The sequence below is a fragment of the Vombatus ursinus genome, unplaced genomic scaffold (assembly GCF_900497805.2).
Source record: "Vombatus ursinus unplaced genomic scaffold, bare-nosed wombat genome assembly UNPS02014798.1, whole genome shotgun sequence".
In the NCBI taxonomy this organism is placed as follows: domain Eukaryota; kingdom Metazoa; phylum Chordata; class Mammalia; order Diprotodontia; family Vombatidae; genus Vombatus; species Vombatus ursinus.
In genome coordinates this window covers 79,575,590-79,598,276 of record NW_020954576.1, presented here as the reverse complement: position 1 = coordinate 79,598,276, position 22,687 = coordinate 79,575,590, and the positions used below count along the sequence as shown (strand labels likewise).

The 22,687-nt window shown below is 34.9% G+C and overlaps 1 protein-coding gene across 1 annotated transcript in view; it reads right to left on the bottom strand.

Annotated features, from left to right (window-relative positions):
• The window catches only part of LOC114049827 (protein lin-9 homolog), a 75,870-nt gene that overhangs the window by 36,882 nt on the left and 16,301 nt on the right, over positions 1-22,687 (bottom strand). The window contains exons 2-4 of the mRNA XM_027871246.1: positions 10,935-10,967; positions 6,784-6,878; positions 2,166-2,270 (exon numbers count right to left, since the gene is read on the bottom strand). Of these exons, the coding sequence (XP_027727047.1) occupies positions 2,166-2,270; positions 6,784-6,878; positions 10,935-10,967 (233 nt within the window). The remainder of the gene's footprint in view (positions 1-2,165; positions 2,271-6,783; positions 6,879-10,934; positions 10,968-22,687) is intronic.

The window sequence follows — 22,687 nt, the reverse complement described above, 5'->3', positions numbered from 1 at the left end:
AGAGAGAGAGAGAGAGAGAGAGAGAGAGAGAGAGAGAGAATAAAATTTAACTGAAAAATGTAAAAGCTTAAAATAAATGGGACACTAAAGAAGACACCTCACTCCTTCCTCTGCGTAGGTGGGGAAGAGGTGTCTAAGGATGCAAAACATCACATATCACATCAGTTTTTCTTTTGATGTATTGACAGCATTTGCTGAATTTTTTTTTTATTCTCTCCTGAAAAATTCTTTATTATGGGGAGAGGAAAGGATAAAGTGGAAAATCTAGGTGAAGTAAAAAACAAAAAAATCAATAAAAATCAACTTGAAAGAAGAAAAATGGGCTATTCAAATAATTCTCTCCTCTAAATCCTTCTAAATTCTTAGAGGGCAAGCAAAATTAATATTAAATGTTTAATTGATATTTATTATGGCTTTGATATTGGCTTTAAAGTTCAAATAACCCATACAGGAAGACTAATTTTTGTATTACATGTAAATTTTAAAGTGCTTTAGGGATGTCCATCAATTGTAGAAAGGCTGAACAAGTTGTGGCATATGATTATGATGGAATATTATGGTGCTATAAGAAATGACAGGGGAGATGCTTTCAGAAAAACCTAGGAAGACTTATAAGAACAGATGTAAAGTAAAGTGACCAGAACCTGAACATTGTCTACAGTTTCAGTAATATTGTATGATGACCAACTGTGAATGACTTAGCTATTCTCAGCATCAAGATAATTCTGAAGGACTTATGATGAAAAATGCTATCCACCTCCAGAGACAGAACTGAATGCAGAATGAAGCATATTTTTTTTTAACTTTCCTTATTTTTTGAGGGCTTTTTGGGTGTTTTCTTTTGCAACATGGCTAATATAAAAATACATTTTGTATAACTGCACATGTATAATCTGTATCAAATTGCCTGTCTTCTCAAGGAAGGGAGAGGGAAGGGTGGGAATTTGGAACTCAAAATTTTTTAAAATGAATGATAAAAATTGTTTTTACATATACTAGGAAAAAAATATAAAATATAAAAAATTTTCTCCAAAAAAGTACATTGAAGTTCCTTATATAAACAAGGTTTTTGTTGTTGTTGTTGAGTTATTTCAGTTGTGTTTTACTCGTCGTGATCTCATTTTGGGGTTTTCTTGGCAAAGATATTGAAGTAGTTTTGCATTTCCTTCTCCAACTTATTTCACAAATGAGAAACTGAAGCAAACAGGGTTAAGTAACTTGCCCAGGGTTCTCCCAGCTAGTAAATGTCTGAGGCCAGATTTGAACTCATGAAGATAAGTCTTCCTGGTTCCAAGACTAATGCTCTATTCACTGCACCACCTAGTTGTCCATAAGCAAGGTTACATTTACAGCCATTTCACAGGAGTGAGGACATGGGTTCACTATTTTATATTTCTATGAAGTGTATTGTTGCCATAAATTCAATTTTATAAAATATTCTTGATCACCTGTATAATCTGGTCTACCTGTGGTCTGAAATACAACTCAGTCATAACCATTTTCTAATGAGAAAATAAAATCTCCATTACAATGATCCATTTTTTTGAGGATGTTATCAGAAATGTGGTTGTACTGAGAGCGCAGAGTATGCTAAGAAGATAGATTGTGAGTTCTGTATAAGCCGCATTATTAAATTCAATACTTCCTTGCTTAGCTTCTATTCTTTCTTATATGCCGCGCTGATATACAGATCATCAGCTAAGACACAGGGATGCTAATGGTGAAAGAGATTATTTGATTTCACTCCATATACTATCTTCTTTGAGATAAAAAAAAAATACTACATGCTCCCTCAGTAGTAGTATGCATGACTTATTTTTCCTCATTTCCATGCGAGGAAAAAAAAAGGCTCTCACATTGCCAAATCTATTTACTTAATGTTTGCTATGCCTAAGAAAGAAGAGTAAGGGTGTAGGACTGACTTTCAAGTTTGAAGTTAATAATGAAGTAATAACTTTCTATTGATAACTCTGCCACAAAAACTGAGCTAGAAAACAGAAATAAAGAGTATCACTTTGGTATCATTGTTTCCACTTTGAATCTTGTATAACCAGTTTCTACAAATAACTTATTTCCCAGAAATTTATAAAATGCTGGCTCAAATTATATTATGCTAGACTGCTATTCTTCTTACACTTTAGGAAATGCTTTTGACTCACACATACCTGTGGAACCATTGCAACTCTCTGGTTTCTTTTAGGGGACCTTGTATTTAATTGTCTGTCATCATCTTCACAAAAAAGACGGCTTCGTTTTGAATTTCTGAAGGGCTATATGACATAAATGTAAAAGAATTAAATGAAAAATCAGGAATAATTTTCTATTTTTATATATGATATATATTCCCACAACAGGATGACATAGCCATGACTTCATTAGAAATGTCAATGGAAGATAAAATGACAAAGATAATTTATAATTTAGAAAGCAGGTCAGAGAAATACTTTCACATGATTGGTCTCCAAATGCTCCTGTCTCCGTTCTATTCCATTAGCCTGGGACTTCGTTGGGCAGGAACAGAAGGAAAGCCCCCAAACGACAATTACAAGATTATACATCCTTATCACCTACCTCTAAAATGTACTTTTGCTTGGTGTATACAAAGTGTAGTTTATTATCTATTCCAGTATTATTTCTATTTGATTGTTTAAATGCCTCTATTTGTTTTTACTATGTTTCTTGAGGACAAAATTCTCATGTACTCAAAAGGATCTATGATTTCATCAATACATATTTCCTATTTAAAAATATAAACTGGCAACCCATCATAAGCAACGTTTGACTTTGCATCCCACAGTTTGTCACAGAGGGTTCCCCTAATGTGCTGGAGGTCTTCCTCACTTTCTACTGACACATGATGAGGCATGAGTGGAACACAAGGGGTGGCTATCCTTTGGTCTTGCTTTTGCCACATGATTAACCCATCTTCTTCAATCATACAAGTAGCGATGATATTCTTTATTCTAGTTCTTCATTGTTACTTATTTGTTACATGTTGCAGCGTACTTGACCACCATCACATATGACTCCACCACCCTCTGAATTATATTCCTGTTTAATTCTTTGAAGACTAGTGTTTCATGCCTCACAGACATGCAACAATACCAGAAGAATACTGGTATTAAAAAGATGGCCTTTGTTTTAGAGGAAGTGTGAAATCATTAAATGAGCTTTAGCAATGGAATACTATTAGGCCAAAAGAAATAATGATGAAAGAAACTGTTTCAAAGAAACCTGGGAAAACTTGTATGAACTAATACAGAGTGAAGTGAGCAGAACCAGAACAATCTACACACACACACACACACACACACACACACACACACACACACCCCCCATTGCAAAGGCAAACAACTTTGAAAGAATTAAGAACTCTGATCAACACAATGACCAACCCCAATTCCAACTGATGATGAAGCACGCTACCCATCTCCTAAGAGAGAAGTGATGGACTCAGGGTGCATAAAACATGCACTTTTTGGACATGGCCAAAGTGGGAATTTGTTTTACTTAACTGTGCTTATCATAAGTTTCTCTCCTCGCCTTCAATTTAGGAAATGGGAGAGAAAACAGATTTTTGTTAATTGAAAAAAATTAAATGCAATCTTTTTAAAAAAAAGAAAAATCAGAAGGAGATACAGAACAATTAACACATCATTGCTATGTTGCTATTCAAGTTATGTTTTTTCCCTTTGGCTTAAAAAAAAAAAAAGGAGCTTTACTCTTTCCCAAGGACAATCCAGACTGCTCATCCTGTTTATTTTGGGCTGAACTTACCCTACATAATGAGTGGCTTGCCAAGATTACTTACATACATACTAATAAACAGATGGAAAGACTATAGGTTTTCAATCTAACTGCATTTCATCGTTTGGACAATATGTATTCTTCATCCATTTGGTTTTTCATGGTTATGCCAAACTACTGAGTGGTAGGTTCTCATCCAGAAGGCTCTGCAACACTATAGGGTTAGTACATGCAATTAGCATGATGTCATTAGCAAATAGAAGCATCTGGAGAACATCACTAGTCATATAGAATCCTTCTTGAATTTGAATTCTTTCTTGGATTTTTTCCATGAGAGTAGCAAACACCTTTGTTAAGCACACATCTCCTTAAATTATGTCTTTCTGTTGTAATATCTTTCATGGAATCTTGAGTAATTTTGATATATGCACAGAAGACACCTTGTTGGATGAAAATTTTTAAAAAGCAATGTTTTGCTCTCCTGAATCAAAGGCTTTTTAAGATAATTAATAAACAATAAGCACAGCAAGATCTACATCTTTCAGTCAATTGTGTAATAGAACTATGTCCTCCATGTGGAATACCTCCTGTAAAATAGTGCCTCTAATAGTACTAATACTTTTATTGCCCTCAATTCATGTGCAGATTTCCCTCATAAAAAATGTAAACAGATGGGAAAATTGGCATGTAAGTCATTAATATTCTCCAAATAACTTTTTAAAAAGTATTAATAGAGTCCCGTATTTTTTATTTACTTTTGCTATCTTCCCTGCCTTCAGACATCTTATGAATTTATGCATTTGCAACTTCATCACTTTTAGCAAGGAACTCATATATAGATTTGGTTTAATCTGGCTGTTTTTATTATCTCTATTCTCTTTAATACCATTTCTCTCTTCTCTATAAACATATCTGGGATGTTAGTATGGGTATGTGGTTCCAATGTCCTTGACTGCAAAAAAAAGAGTTTGTCATCAATATTTTTGTAAATCTTTTTCATTTTTCTTCTATTGTCCTACTTTCATTTTCATCCCTAAATGCTCTCAGGAAGACACTGCTTAGTTGAGTCTTTCACCAAACTTTCTTTAAATTGCTTTTATTCTCCATGACTTCTCTGTTTTATGAGGCAATACTGTTCAAAAAACTTCCATTATTCTTTTTTATAAAAGTTTTTTGTTTTTAATCTTTTTGAAAATTCTGAACTTAACAAACACCAAAAAGAAAAAAAAAAAGAGAACATTTCCATATACAATTTTACAAAGCAGTTTGTATCATATAATGGTATAACTTTCGGCTGTTCTCTGATTCCACTTGGAAGTTAGTCAAGTGTCAGCACACAGACGTACTTTTTAGGCTCTTTTGGTTACCTTGTTATAGTTATTCATTTGCATCAGTTAAACTTCTATATGAAAACATTATAGTCTGTGTCTTCTTTTTCATCCACATTCCATTTTTTTGTCCTTGATAATCTGTTTAAATATTTGTTTTAATTGTATGCTATGTCTTTTTCTAATTTTTATTTTCTCAGCTTTGTACTAATTTTCTTTGCTCTAACTGTACACAGATTTCTGTTCTAACAAGTTGGTCTGATTATACACAAAAAGTGGATTCAAGAATGAGTCTCATGTCAATACTGAGTCATTTCCTACCTGTTAAAATACGATCAATTTCATTTTTTTTTTAGCTTATTTGCTTCTCACTGAGTCTAGCACCTTCTCATTCTTTTCTTGAAGAAAGCATTCATGATAGTATTAAGTATTTAAAGCTTCTAGTTAATAAGTCTTTGACTTCTTTAATTTTTTTATTTGTAATCCACATTTTCCATGCTGTCCTGACATGCTTTGCATTGAAATCACCAAGCCATCAAAGTATATGTTGATTTAAAATGTAAGGTATCACTGAATTTTTTGCAGAATTTTTCTTCATCGTTTGCAACAGATATTAGTGCATGAGATGCAATTACTTTCATGGTGAGCTTTTTGCAAATACTTAATATGGGTAATGAAATACAAGATGATCAAATGTCCCATGAAATGATTTTTTTGTGCTACCTTTGGACACACAATAAAACCAACTTCATCAACCACTTAACATTTGATTTTTCATAATTCCATTTAGCTACAACTTTGTTATTTCTAATGTTTTCACTTGTAGTCAAAATTGACATTCACTGGTCATTTGACAAATATCTCACATTCAGAATACCCATATAGCTAGTCAAGTTAGTCAAATGTCAGCACACAAACGTACTTTTTAGGCTTTTTTGGTTACCTTGTTATAGTTATTCATTTGCATCAGTTAAACTTCTATATAAAGCATTATAGTCTGTGTCATCTTCTTTTTCATCCATACTCCATTTTTTTGTCCTTGATAATATGTTTAAATAGTTGTTTTAATTGTACACTATGTCTTTTTCTAATTTCTATTTTCTCAGCTTTGTACTAATTTTCTTGGTCTAAAATGGTCTAAAAACTGTGTAAGTCTTAGCACTGTACTGGCTGCCCCCTTTTCTGTTATGTCATTGTGGAAGTCAGAGGAAGATACAAAGAAGTAATGCCTACTTTGTATTTTTCTTTCTTTCATTTCATGTGTTGCTGTGACCAAAGAATTCATCACCAAGTAACCAGCCTACTTCTAATGAAACTCTACTTACCTAGATCGATTCTCAGGGAAATAGACTTAGACTGTTACTAGGATTGTACTCAAAACATTTCCAGCATGATAATGAGATAAGAACCAAATATATGTAATTATTTTACATACATTACCTAACAGAACCACAAACAATAATACACTCATAAAACTTTTTGAGGATAATACAGAAATAGCAATAAGAACTAATTAAATTTTTACTGATTGAATTATGCTTGAAAAAATAATAAAGTGTCTACTATTTTCATCCAAGTACTTCAAATATTCTATTTAATGGGAAAGGAAACCTTTGAGCAATGATATCTGTGAGAATTATTATTCTGTAATAATATATAAATGATAATTTCATTATCATTACAAATAAGAAAATAAATTATTCTTTACCATCTCCACTGAAGAGGCTGTGTTCTTGCCTTTCCAAACTGGCGTTTTCTGTAAGGAACTGTATTTTTCATTCCATGTGCTGGATAAGCTTCCCTCTGTGACAAAATTACACATCATTAATACAAATTTAAATCTAATCCAGTGGAGACTATAAAATTTAAAAACACTTCAAAGAAAAGGCAATGTGTTAGAGTGGAAAAAAATACTAGGTTTGAAGTCAGGAGATTCAGTCCTAATCCAATTCTTTCCACTAACTTGATAGGACAGATAGACAGGCAGACATCTCTCTCTCTCTGTATTTTGTGTGTGTGTGTGTCCTAAGCAAGTCACTTAGTGTGGTACAGTGGATAGAATAGGAAGACTAGGGTTTAAATCCTGTCTCAGATCTTACTAGCTAAAATAATGTATATAAAGTACTTTGTATAACCCATAGGGATATATATGGGTCATCACTATTAAACACCTTTGTTTACTCATCAATAAAGGAGTTGGACCATATGACATTTATTTTTGTTTTCAATATTTATGATGTGAATATTTTCTCTCATGATAAAAATATCTCCCTCATATTTGAGACTGAAAAACATTAACACAAATCAATTTTTTTAAAATGTCCTACATGTAACAAAAGACATTTTCTCTGTATAATTCCAAAAATAATTTGAAAAAGTCATTATGATAGATCTTTAACATTCACTTATTTGACAAATATTTATAGAACACTTACTACACGCAATGTACTATAATAGTTTACAGAAAATTCAAAGATGAGACAGATATCACCCTCAAGAAAATGTAGAGTCTAAAAAGATTTAAGGATGAAAATGACAACTATATAAGACAGAATATGAAAGTGCCACTGAAATTTAAAAGAAGGACAGAGATTACAAGTGTCTAAGAGACTCCATGGATGGCTTCATGAAGAAAAGTAACATTTCAACTAGGCCTTGAAGGGCAGACAGAAGGAACAGAATAAGCAGAATCATGAAGGTGAGGGTCAAATACACTGCAGGTACAGGCAATATTATGACCAAAGGTGCAGAAATTGAACCAATTAGGGCAATGTTCACAAACAAGTTTTTTAATTTGATAGAGGAGTTTGTAGTACACAAAAGTAAAATAATAGAAATAAGACTGCACAGGTGATGCTAAATTATAAAACACCTTGAACACTAAGCAACATGAAGCCACGGAAGACTTTAGGAACTGGGATGAGGAGGTAAGAGGTAATATGATCAAAGACGTGCTTCAAGAAAATTAATCTGGCAGAAACATGTAGGAGTGATTACACAGGAGTAACACTAGAGACAAGGAAATTAGCTAGGAGATGACTGCAATAGTTCAGGTAAAGGTAATAATGTATTTAACTAGGGTGGTGGTGTGAATGTAAAAGATAATTTGAAAATCAAATTGACAGAAATTAGCAACTGATTTTTTAAAAAATTATGCACAAAGGACAGGGCTACTTTTAAGCTTATGTCTTAGTAGGGAAAGATGATAATGTCATTAACTGAAACAGGGGAGTCAAAAGAGTAATAATATATTTACAATTTCTTAATGGAAAAATATATATACATACATATATACATTACACACACACACACACACACACACACACACACACACACACGTGCTATGAGCACTTTAAAACTGGAAATGTCCCTAATCAAATATGACAGTGTTCGTCTAGGTCTCACAAAGAATCTCCAAAGTCATCTAGTCCAACCCATGGAGAGTCCAACCTCTAAAATAGAGCTAACAAGCAGATGGAGAACTTCAGTTCTGCTGCCTTATAAAGCACACTATTCTGCTTATGGCAGATTTAAATGCTATTAAGGTTTTCCTTATGTCAAGTCTAAATTTGTCTCCTTGCAATTTTCACTCATTGTTCCTAGTTCTACTCTCTGGGAACAACAGAAAAGGTATAATCCTTCTTTTATATAACAGCTCTCTAAATACTTGAATACAGATGTCACACATGTTCTCCAAGTCTACTCAAGGCCAAAGATCCCTAATTTCTTCAGTCAACCCTCACACAGAATGAACTTGAGGCCTTTGTATCCTCTACCATTCTAATCACCCATCTCTAGACACTCTCCAGCTTACTATTGTCCTGCTCTTACTATCTTCCGTACATTTCTTTTAAAATCTAAGTCAGTTAATGAGCTCCCTGTGCATTCATATTGGTTTTTTTTTTAAGACAACTCTTACTTTTCCTCCTCACAATTACTTTTCTTTGTACCTTCACAATTTCATTCCTGAAAACTTTTCACTCTTAGGAATTTTAGTTCATGAGATCCTACCTATCATTTCTTTAAATTCACTTTCCAAAAATCTAAGTATATGTGTCAGCTCATGCCTGGCTTTCCTCTCTTTAAATATAATCTTGGCTAAAACCAGGAAGGTTAGCAAGAAGGAATTTAATGTACATTTTAATAAGTCTAATTTTATAATATTATTCACCCTGAAATTTTTACTTCAATATCTTAAGTATCTGCACATGAAAATTAAATTAGGTTGTACATATTCACTTTCTGGTGCCAAAAAATGCAAAGTACAACAGTCAGCATACTAAAGAAAAAATCTCAGGGGTAGCTAGGTGGCACAGTGGATAGAGAGTGCACTGGCCCTGAAGTCAAATCCGGCCTCAGGCCAAACACTTGATACCTACTAGCTGTGTGACCCTGGGCAAGACACTTAACCCCAACTGCCCTTTAAAAAAAAATTTTTTTAAAAAAATCTCATGCAATAGAAACCTAATACATTAGTTACTTTGTGAAGGTAAATAATAATATATACATTTCCAGAGCTGTCCCCTTGAAAAAGCAATAAGAAAAAAAGGGTATTTTTTTCTGCCAGATAAATAAAAATCAGACATACATCTTCAAAGACACATGGTATCCTTAGGCTATAAAAATACCACTCGGTACGTTACTATTCCAGAGGGCTAAAGCAGAAAATTTATCTGAAAGAATTAATGTAACTAAAAATGTTTAGGTTGGTTCGACTGATCAGTTTCTTTACACAACAAATCTTGTCCAACTGCTATTGTAATAGTAGGATTGTATTAAGGGTCAGTATAATGCACTTGAAGTATGACAAGACCAAAGAAAAAAGTACAAAAAACCAAAGCATTTAGTCCTTTATATACCCTTTTCTTCAGAAAGATAAAAGTAGCATTATACATGTATTCTAATTAGCTTTGAGTTAATATTTATAAGGAAAAGTTCCTTAGGACCAAGAATATCTCTATATGGTGCATAATACTCTAAGTGCAGATGCTTTAAAAATGTATTATCAAATTATAATTACGCAAGAACAATTATACAATGTAAGAAAAGTGTGCAAAGCTTGGAGTATTGTCTTTCTTGAGACTTTTTTTTAAACTCAAAAGATTTCCCTAATTGCAATTCCCTAAGCAGGGGTGGGGAAGCTATGGCCTCAAGGTCACACGTGACCCTCTAGGTCCCCAAGTGCATCCCTCTGACTGAATCCAAACTTCACAGAAAAAATCCCCTTAATAAAAATGATTTGTTGTGTAAAACTTGGACTGTCAAAAGGCTGCACCCAAGGACCTAGAAGGCCATAGGTTCCCCACCTCTGTGGCCTAGTGATTACAACTCCTGGAGGGCAGCATCTGCATCTTATCTAATGTTTGTGTCACTAGTATCTTGCACAGAATAAACACTTAAAAAATATTTATTAAATTCAATTGAATTAATGAAGTTTCTTATGTATCTAATGATTAATCCATCTAAATTATACTACATAAATCAAAAGTGCTCATGTTATCTAAATATTAACTAGAACCATAATGCATCAGATTAATATCTTAATAAAAAAGAACAGACATTATAGGCATATCCCACATGAGGTTGCAATAACATCACTACTACATTATAGCGAAACACCATAAAGATGAAAAACTTTGTGGAAATATTGCTTAGTCAATCACACATTTATAAACATTGTATCTATGTGATAATCTCCTATGCTATCATTTTACCTAATTTCTGTGGAACCAATTAATGACATTATGGAAGCTGCACTTCTAAAATTGCTTTGGAGTAAGTGCACATGCAGATTAATTTTAATTGGTTAGTTATCAATCCTTAATTTAGGCCATATTTTCAAAAAATCACACTTCTTACCTTTTAAACTAACAAGTGCTTTTGCTGAAGAACCTGAAATTAAAAATAAAATAAGTTAATAATCATGCCCATCAAAAAGGTTTTGGTATCAAATATATGATAAGAATTTGAAATCTAAAATACATAGACAACTGACAAAAGTAGGAAGAGTCAATACCTGAAGGATCATAAAAAGATGGACATGCTGATGCATTGTTGTTGAAGCTATGAAAAATTCTGATCAGTTTGAAAAGCAATCTGAAAATGTGCAAAAAAATCACTAAAAAGCCTATATTCTTCAACCCAAAGATACCACTGCTAAGTGTATACTCCAATCAATCAATCAATCAATCAACATTCATTAAATACCTACTATGTGCCAGACACCATGCTAAGCACTGGGGATAACAAAAAGAGGCAAAAGACAGGCCTTCAAGGGTCTCACAACCTAATGGGGGAGACAGCATACAAATATAACACAAAGCTTGCTATATACAGGACAAATAGGAAATAGTTAACAAAAAGAAGACAGCAGAATTAAGACAGGTTGGGGAAGGCTTCCAGTAAAAGATGAGATTTTAATTAGGACTTAAAAGGAAGTCAGGATTAAAATTAAAAATCTCAGGGGTAGCTAGGTGGCACAGTGGATAGATAGTGCACTGGCCCTGAAGTCAAATCCGGCCTCAGGCCAAACACTTGATACCTACTAGCTGTGTGACCCTGGGCAAGTCACTTAACCCCAACTGCCCTTTAAGAAAAGTAAAAAAAAAATCTCATGCAATAGAAGATAGAAGAAGTGGTCTGATAAGTAGGCAGAGAACCAAGACAGTGGTGTCCTAAAAACCTAGAGAGATGAGAGTATCAAGGAGGAAAGAGTGATCAACAAAGTCACAGGCTGCAGAGAGGTCAAGAAGAATGGGGATTGAGAAAAGCCAAGGAGGTTAATGATAATAAGATCCCATAGACATCAATATATTTATAGCAGCACTTTTTGAGTAGCAAAAAACTGGAAACTAAGTAGAGGTCTACTGATTTGGAAATGGCTAAATAAATTGTGGTACATGAATGCAACAGAATATTACTCTGCTGTAATAATATTAATACACAGTAATATTCTACTGCATTCATACACCATAAAATGTTTAAAAATTTATAAGTACTTTAAAGTTTGCAAAGCAGCATATATATATATACACACATACATACACACACACATATACATATATATCAATGTATGTTATCTCCTTTGATCCTCACAAAAACCCTAGGAGGTAGGTGCTGTTATTATTCTGATTTTACAGATGAAGAAACTGAGATGGAGAGAGGTTAAGCAACTTGCTTAGCTAGTAAGTGTCTCAGGCAGGAACTGAACTTGTCAGGAAGACCTGGTCAGGAAGACCCCAGGTTTACTATGTCACTAGGCCACCTAGCTTCCATAAAAAATGATGAACATGATGAAAACAAAAAAAGCATGGAGAAACTTATATGAACTGATGCAAAGTGAAGCAAAAAAAAAAAAAAAAAAAACAAACAAACAAACCAGGAAAACAATATACAGGATTACAAAAATGTAAATTCATAGCAGAATAACAACAAAAGAGCTGAAACTTAATACTGCACAATAAGAATGACCAAATTTGTTGAGAAGAAAACTGATCTCTACTTCTCTGCAGAGGTGCAAGAGGATGGACACTGAAATACTGCATATAAAATCAGATTTTTTTTGACAGGTTGGTTAGTTTTACAGAACTTTCCCCCCCTTCTCTTCCCGTTTTTTATGTTTTATTAAAAAAAAAAAAGATGACTCTCTAAGAGGAGGTGGTAGGAGAGTTAAAGTAGAAAATGTAAGTGAGGTAAAAAACAAAAAAATTTCAATAAAAATTTAAACTAAAAAAGAAAAACAACACCCCTGTATCCCAACCAGATTATGATTTTAGTAAAGAACATCTCAAATTGCCACACTCTTTATTTTTTTTAAATAAAGTACAAAATGGGGACTTGTGATATCATGGACAATCAAATTAAAATCTTTCTTCAGAATTCAGGAAACTATCCTGTAAAAGACAGAATGTTCATAAGCTAGAAATCCAAAAGAAGAAGTAGTTTGAAGTTGGCAGTACAGTTAAGTAGAAGCAGCACTTAAGTTTGAGTCAGAAAACTTGTGGTCGTGATCCACTAGCTAGCTGTCTACTGCTAGTGAATTAGCTTCTTTAAATCTGTTTCCTCTTATTTTTAAAATGAGGATAATCCACTCGCACTACTCATCTCACAGGGGGTGGATGGTGGTGCAATGAAAGTGCTTTGTAAAGTTAAAGCACTATAAAAATGGAGATATTACCTACAAAATAATAATAATAATAATAATAATACTTTAGTACTTCCAAAGATTCTCCAAACAGCCTTTATGGGTTGCATAAAAAATGTATTACCTGGTAGCTAACTTTTCAATGGCTATCTACAACTAGCTATTGATCATTGAGTAACACACACAATGTGTCTCTAGGCCCATGTTAATAGGATCACAAGATTTAAAGTTATAATAATATATATGCTAGACATAAAGGGGAAAATAAACATGCTAAATTACATGCATTACTAGCCTCACATAAAGGTATAGTGAGAAACAAATAAGACAACATATGTGACAATACATTGTAACAATAAAGTACCATTATATATATAAGGTACTATTATTATTCTTATTCTTCTACAAGAACCTGATGCTTCATTATGGCATAGAAATGAACCCAAATTCTTGAAGATACACTAGAAGACAGTACAAACTCAGGTAAATGCTATACCAAGCCTCAGTTTCCTCATTTGTGAAATGAGGAGGTAAGAACTATGATTCTATGTTTGACAGTCAAGTATATGGAGAAAGTGCCTAATTTGGCATAAAAGACCTCAATCTCTGCTATTTATAGCAAACCTAGAACCCAAGTCATCTATCAGGTTCCAAGTTCCCTACTTTTTCTACTCTTATCATTCACCTGCTTAAGAATACATCTCTTTCCGTAGCTCCACAGTTTATATTCCTTTATATTTTATGCACCATACCTGGATGACCCTGGATAAGTCTCTCTCAACTGCTCCTGAACTTAAAAGTGATTGGATTAATCTCTAGGGTCCCTTTTAACTTTAAATCTTATGATCCTATTAACATGGGCCTAGAGACACATTGTGTGTGTTATTCAATGATTCAGTAGCTAGTTGTAGATAGCCATTGAAAAGTTGCTACCAGGTAATACATTTTTTATGCAACCCATAAAGGCTGTCGGGAGAATCTTTTGAAGTACTAAAGTATTATTTTTATTATTATTTTGTCATCTTTGCTACTATTGTTATTATAGTAAAGCCCTGAGATTAGATTAACCATCATAGACAACTGATAAGGCATAAGAATAAAAGAAATTAATTAAACTAAAAAGCACAGCATAATGTTGTGCACAGTTCCCTTCATATGCTCCTCTGCCATCAATATTTTACTGATAAAGCAGAAGTGATGATATAAGCAAACTACTCCCAATGACAGTCAGAACTCCAAGGAATTACAACTGTGTAAGCATAGCTAAGGAGCATAATTTCTGAAAGGTTGGTCAATGTTTACAAATACCCTTCCTTCCACTTCTGGCAAATAGTCATTTATTCGTCTTCAGAACTGTTCTGGGCAGCTGACAATAAGAGGACTCCACATGGAGGATAAAGTTAGGAAAATAACATATATGCTAGATAAAAAGGGGAAAATAAACATGCTAAAAATAAGCAGTCTAGTCAAGTTAACATGGTACCTTAAAAGTAATCAAAGCTCAGGTAGGAGAGGGCCAGGTTATAAAGGTCTTCAAAAGTCAGAGGATTTCATATTTGATTCTGGAGGTAGTAACAAGCCACTGGAGCTTACTGAATAGGTTGGTGACATGGTCAGACTTGCGCTTGTTGGAAAATTACTTTGGGGGGTGGAGCCAAGGTGGCAGAGGGAAAGCAGTGACTTGCTAGAGCTTTCCCCCAAACCCCTCCAAATACCTACAAAAAATGGCTCTAAACAAATTCTAAAGCAGCAGAACCCACAAAAAAACAGAGTAAAACAAATTTCCAGCCCAAGACAACCTGGATGGCTGATCAGAAAGGTATATCACGCTGGGCTGGGAGAGGAGCGCAGTTCAGCGTGGGTGCACAGGCCGCAGCAACCCTGGAGCAGGCCTCAGAGGACTGAATCGCTGGCAGCTGTGGCGGTTTCCAGACTTCTCAACCCAGGAACGCCAAAGACAACTTAGAAGTCAGTGGGAAAAGTCTGTTACTGTGGTGAGAGAAGAAGCTAGATCTCAGCCGCCCCGAGGGCAGCAGCTGGCTTCTGAGCTTCCAGCCCACAGACTGAAGGGGAATCTAATGGCTGATCAGAGGGGGATTGCAAGGATCTCTTTGCCAGGGCTGAAGCAGGAATTTCTTGCTTTGCCTTTGCTTGGATCTGGGTCACAGTTCTGAGGGGCAGTCTTGGGGCGAGGAGGAACGCTGGTGTGGTGGAGCTTGTCATGGTGGTGGAGAGGAAACACCTCGCCCCTTATCATAGCACCTTGGAAGAACTGACACTTTTCAGGTCCCTAGTAGTATCTCTGAAAACAGCTGTACAAACCCCCAAAGCTTGGGACAGTACATTCTCCACATTGGAAACAGACTCTTACCTTAACAAAGAGTTTCAAACTCAAGTAATTGGTTGGGATCATGAGCAAGCAGCGCAAAAAGAGTCAGACTACATTATCTTACTTTGGTGACAAAGAAGATCAAAACATACAACCAGAAGAAGACAACAAAGCCAAAGCTCCTACATCCAAACCCTCCAAGAAAAATATGAATCAGTCCCAGGCCTTGGAAGAGCTCAAAAGGGATTTTGAGAAGCAAGTAAGAAAAGTAGAGGAAAAACTGGGAAGAGAAATGAGAGTGATGCAAGAAAATCATGAAAAGCAAGTAAACAGCTTGCTAAAGGAGACCCCAAAAAATACTGAAGAAAATAACACCTTAAAAAATAGCCTAACCCAAATGGCAAAAGAGGTTCAAAAAGCCAATGAAGAAAAGAATGCCCTAAAGAGCAAAATTGGACAAATGGAAAAGGAAGTCCAAAAGATTACTGAAGAAAATACTTCCTTAAAAATTAGAATAGAGCAATTGGAAGCTAGTGACTTTATGAGAAATCAAGACACTGTAAAACAAATCCAAAAGAATGAAAAATAGAAAATAATGTGAAATATCTCATTGGAAAAACAACTGACCTGGAAAATAGATCCAGGAGAGAGAATTTAAAAGTTATTGGACTATCTGAAAGCCATGATCAAAAAAAGACACTGGACATCATCTTTCAAGAAATTATCAAGGAAAACTGCCCTGATATTTTAGAACCAGAGGGCAAAATAGAAATTGAAAGAATCCACCAATCTCCTCCTGAAAGAGATCCCCAAAGGAAAACTCCTACGAATATTGTAGCCAAATTTCAGAGTTCCCAGGTCAAGGAGAAAATATTACAAGCAGCCAGAAAGAAACAATTCAAGTATTGTGGAAACACAATCAGGATAACACAAGATTTAGCTGCTTCTACATTAAGGGACCACAGGGCATGGAATATAATATTCCGGAGGGCAAAGGAGATAGGATTACAACCAAGAATCACCTACCCAGAAAAACTGATTATAATTCTTCTGGGGAAAAAATAGTCATTCAGTGAAATAGAGGACTTTCAAGCATTCTTGATAAAAAGACCAGAGCTGAATAGAAAATTTGACTTTCCAATACAAGACTCAAGTGGAACATGAAGAGGTAAACAAGAAAGAGAAATCATAAGAGACTTATTAAGGTTGAACTGTTTACATTCCTGCATGGAAAGATAACATTTGTAACTCATGAGACCTCTGTCAGTATTAGGGTAGTCGGAGGGAAAAAATTATATGTATAGATAGATAGATAGATAGATAGATAGATAGATAGATAGATAGATAGATAGATAGATGGATAGAGGGCACAGGATGAGTTGAAGATGAACAGGTCCTATCTGGAGAATAAAATTAAGGGGTGAGAGAGGATTATACTAGGAGAAGGAGAAAGGGAGAGGTAGAATGGAGTAAATTATCTCACAAAAAAAAAAACAGAAAAGAAAAGGCTCTTACAGTGGAGGGGAACTGGGGGAAGGTGAGAGGGAATAAGTGAATCTTATTCTCATAGGATTTGATTTAAGGAGGGAATAACATACACACTCAATTGGGTATGGAAATCTGTCTTGCCCTACAGGAAAATGGGGGGGAAAGGGGACAAGAGAGTACAGGAATGATAGAAAGGAGGGCAGATTGAGAAAGGGAGTAATCAGAAGCAAATACTTCTGAGGAGGGACAGGGTCAAAAGAAAGAATAGAATAAACTGGGGGGGTTGGATTAAGGAAAATAGAGTTAGTTTCTCACAGCATATCTACTATGGAAGCGTTTTGCAACTGCACATGTATAACCTATATTGAGTTGCTTGCCTTTTCAATGAGGGTGGATGGGGAGGGGAGAAAATTTGGAACCCAAAGATTTAAAAACACATGGTTAAAAACAATATGCTTTCATATGCAATTGGGAAATAAGAAATACAGGAAATGGGGTACAGAAATCTATCCTGCCCTACAGGAAAATAGAAAGGGAAGGGGATAAGAGAAGGGGGGGAGAGATGGGAGGAAGGGGTATTCAGAATGCATGCCATCTTGGGGTGGGGGGAGGAGTGAGATGGGGTGAAAATTTGGAACTCCAAATCCTGTGGAAGTGAATGTTGAAAGCTAAAAATTAATTATTTAATTAATTAAGAGGATAACAAATAAAATAAAATAAATCCCCTCTGAAAAATTAAATAAAATCACATCATTAAAAAAAAAAAAAAAGACAGCCAGGGGGTACATTAGCCAAGAATAATTGACTCAGTCAGGAAGACCTGAGTTCAGATCCCACCTCAGACACATGTATGATCCTGGATAAGTCACAACCTCCATCAGCCTCAGTTTCCTCATCTGTAAAATGGGGATAATAATAACATTTATCTCCCAGGGTTGTTGTGAGGATAAAATGAAATACATTTTTAAAGCACTTTTCAAACCACAAAGTGCCATCTAAATGCTAGCTGTCATTACCACCATTGTCTTCATTTCCCCAGTGCCAAGAATTGTGGCTGATAGTAATAGGTGCTGAATAAATGATTTATGGGGGCAGCTAGGTGGCACAGTGGATAGAGCACCAGCCCTGAAGTCAAGAGGACCTGAGTTCAAATCCAACCTCAGACCAAACACTTGACACTTACTAGCTGTGTGACCCTGGGCAAGTCACTTAACCTCAATTGCCTAAAAAATAAAACAAAAAAAATTGAAGAAAAAAAAAAGGTAAAGGAGTTTTACCAAATTCCTTCTATGACACAAACATGAGTTTGATACTTAAACCAAGGAAAGCAAAAAACAGAGAAAGAAAACTACAGAACAATTTTCATAATGAATAATGATGCAAAAATTTTAACTAAAATACTAGTAAGGAAATTACAGCAATATACCCCAAAGATCAGGCTATATCAAACCAAATTACCAGTATAAAAAATGAAAAGGGTGAATATACAACCACTGAAAATAAGATTAAGGCAATTATTAAGAACTATTTTGTCCAACTACATGCCAATAAAACCAACGATCTAAGTGAAATGAGTGAATGGTCACAAAAATATAAATTGACCACTATGACCAGGCTGGATTTATACCAGGAATTCCAGGTTGATTCAATATTAGGAAAACTATAAGCATAACTGGCCATATCAACACCATAACAACAAAGCCATATGGTTATATCAATAGATACAGAAAAAACTTCTGACAAACTACTATACCCATTCCTATTAAAAACACCAGATAGGATGGTAATAAATGGAACTTTTCTTAATATATTTAGTAGTGTCTATCTAAAAACAAAAGAAAGCATTATTCCAATGGGGATAAACTAGAAGCCTTTCCAGTAAGATCTGGGGTAAAGCACTATCATTATTATTATTCAATATTGTACTAGCAATGCTAGTTGTGGCGATAAGACAAGAAAAAGGAACTGAAGCATAGGTAACGAGGAAACAAAACTTATACTTTTTGCTAGGTGGTGCAGTGGATAGAGAACGTGGCCTGGAATCAGGGATAGCCCACGTTCAAATCTGGCCTCAGAAACTTACTAGATGTGTGACCATGGGCAAGCCATTTAACATTCATTTACCTCAGATTTCTCATCTGTAAAACAGGGATGATAATAACAGCACCTACCTCCCTGGGTTTTTGTGAAAATCAAGTGAGATAATGGTAAAGTATAAAGATGTAAAAATTACCACCATACCTGGCACACTATAAGTGCTATATAAATGTTAGCTTCTAAACTTAGAGAACCCTAGAGAATCAACTAAAAAACTAGTTGAAACAATTAACAACTTTAGAAAATTTACAAATATAAAATAAATTCACATAAATCATCAGCATTTTATATTACCAACAAAATCCAGCAGGAAGAAATAGAAAGAGAAAATCCATCTAAAAATAACTGCATACAGTATAAAATACTTGGGAGTCCACGTGTGATACACAGAGGAATCATATCAACACAATTTCAAAGTATTCTTCACACAAATACAGATCTAAATAAAGAAATATTAATTGCTCATGAAAAGATTGAGCCAATAAGAAATAGAGTGGTGCATCACACCTACCAGATTGGCCAACATGATAAAATAGCAGGATGATAAATGTTGGCAAAGATATGAGAAAACTGGAACACTAATGCATTGGTGGAGGAGTTGTGAAATGATCCAACCATTTTGGAGAGCAATCTGGAACTATGCCCAAAGGGCTATAACCTAAAGAGATCCTAAAAGTGGGAAAAGGACCCACACATACAAAAATATTTATAGCAGCTCTTTCTGTGGTGGCAAAGAATTGGAAATTGAGGGGATGCCCATCAATTGGGGAATGGCTGAACAAGTTGTGGTATAGGAATGTAATGGAATACTCTTGGTTCTATAAGAAATGATGAGTAGGCAGACTTCAGAAAAACCTAGAAAGACTTGTATGAACTGATGCTGAGTGAAGTGAGCAGAACGAGGAGAATGTTGTACACAGTAACAGCCACACTGTGCAATGACTAACTTTGACAGACTCAGTTCTTCTCAACAATGCAAGGATTTAAGACATCTCCAAAAGTCTCATGATGTAAAATGCTATCCACATCCAGAGAAAGAACTATGGAGTTTGAATGCAGATCGAAGCATACTATTTGCTCTTTTTTTTTTCTTCTGGTTTGTTGTTTCCTCTTTCTTGTGGCTCCTCCTATTGGTTCTAATTCTTCTTTACAACATGACTAATGTGAAAATATGTTTAATAGGAATGTATATGTATCGCCTATACCAGATTTTACACTGTCTTAGGGAAGGAGATGAGGATGGAGGGGGAGAAAATTTAAAACTCAAAAGTTTATGGAAGTGATTGTTGAAAACTAAAAATAAATTAATTGATAAAAAAATTTTAAAAAAAGAAAAGGCTGAGCCAATAGAATAAAAATGACAGTACTACCTAAGTTGATTTGATTATTCAGCGCCATATCAATCAAACTACCTAGGAATTACTTTATAGAGCTAGAAAAAAACCAATAACAAAATGCATCTGGAAGAAAAAAAAAAGGTCAAGAATATCAAAGGAATCAATGAAAAAAAAGATGTGAAGGAAAGGGGTCTAGAAATACCAGCTCTCAAATGATATTAAAAAGCAGTAATCATCAAAATAATTTGTTACTTGGTAAGAAACAGTGTGGTCAATCAGTGGAACAGACTAGGTACATAATATACAGAAGCAAATTAGCAAAGTAGCCTATTCCAGTGTTTGATAAACCCAAAGATCCCAGCTACTGGCCAAGAACTCACTATTTGACAAAAACTGCTGGAAAAACTGGAAAGTAGTCTGGCAGAAACTAGGGATTAGGGATAGAACAATATCCTTACACTGTATACCAAGATAAGCTCAAAATGGGTAGATGTTTTAGACACAAAGAATGATATTATAAACAAATTAGGGGAGCATGGAAGAAATTATCAGTCGGATATATGGACAGGGGAAGAATTCATGCCTAAGCATGAGACAGAGTTCACAGGAGTTGAAATGGGTAATTTTGATTATATAAAATTAAAAAATTTTTGCACATACAAAAAAAAACACACAACAATGCAGCCAAAATTAGAAGTAGGGAACTGGGGAACAATTTTTGCAGCAAATTTCTCTGATAAAGGTCTCATTTCTCAAATATATAGAGAACTGAACCAAATTTATAAAAATAGAACCTGTTCTCCAATTGATAAATGGTCAAAGGATATAAACAGGCAATACTCAGAGGAAGAAATCAAAATTATCATTGATCTTATGAAAAATGCTCTAAATCACCAATATTTAGAGAAATGCAAATTAAAACAACTCTGAGGTACCACCTCACACCCATCAGACTGACAAAGAAGAGAAGAAAGGAAAATGACAAATGGTGGCAGGGATGTGGGAAAATAGTACACTAATGCACTATTGGTAAAACTGTAAAACAGCCCCATTCTAGAGAAGAATTTGGAACTAAGCCCAAAGGGCTATAAAACTGCATACCCTAACATGATCTAGCAATACTGCTACTAGGTCTATGCCCCAAAGAGATGGAACAAAAAAGGAAAAAGACCCATATGCACAAAAATATTTACAGCAACTCTTTCTGTTGTGGCAAAGAACTGAAAACTTAGGGGATATTCATCATCTGGGAATGGCTGAATAAGTTATGGTATATGGACTGATGGAATACTATTGTACTGTAAGAAATAATGAAGGAGATGGTTTCAGAAAAACCTAGGGAGACCTATATGAATTGATGCAAAGTGAAACTGATAGAACCATGTAAACAATCTACACAGTAACTGCAACATTGTAAGGAAAATCAACTGTGAAAGACTTAACTCTGATCAATACAATGAGGCACCACAGAGAACTAATGACTCAGAGTACATATTAAGGCATTTCCCCACCCCCACCCCCTTCTTCACTTTTCTTGCTTTTTTCCCCCTGGAACATGGCTAATAAGGAAATGTTTTGCATGGCTGTATATGTATAATGATACTGTATTTCTTGCCTTCTCAATAGGTGAGAGAGGGAGTGGAGAGAGAGAATATGAAACTTAAAAAAAAAAAGATAACTCCTCTATTTCTGTCACTATTTAAAGCTCTTCTCCCAGTCATGAGTATCAAAATCTCAAAGTTAGCATTGAAACAGCCCTGGTTTCCACACATGTGCAATCAATCACTGGGTTTTATCACTTAAACCTTCATAATAGTTCAGTCAGACATCTGACTTAGAAGCAAGAGAGGAATCCACTAAAGTCCTATTCCAATGTCTCATCATGATGTAAAGATGATCTGGTATTTCTGAAGGCTATGCTAGCACAGTACAAACTATGGCAGATTCTACAATGGAAAAAAGACCTCCAGTACACTCTTGGCAAGCAAGAAGCTGCTAGGTGGCTCAGTGGATAGCTTGCTGGGCCTGGAGTCAAGAAGACCTGAATTCAAATCTGGCCTTAGACACTCACTAGCTGTGTGACCCTGGGTAAGCCACTTAACCTCTATTTGCCTTAATTCACTGAAGAAGGAAAGGGCAAACCACTCCAGTATCTTTGCCAAGAAAACCCAATATGGGGTCATGAAGAGCTGGACATTCATTACTGAATAACTGAACA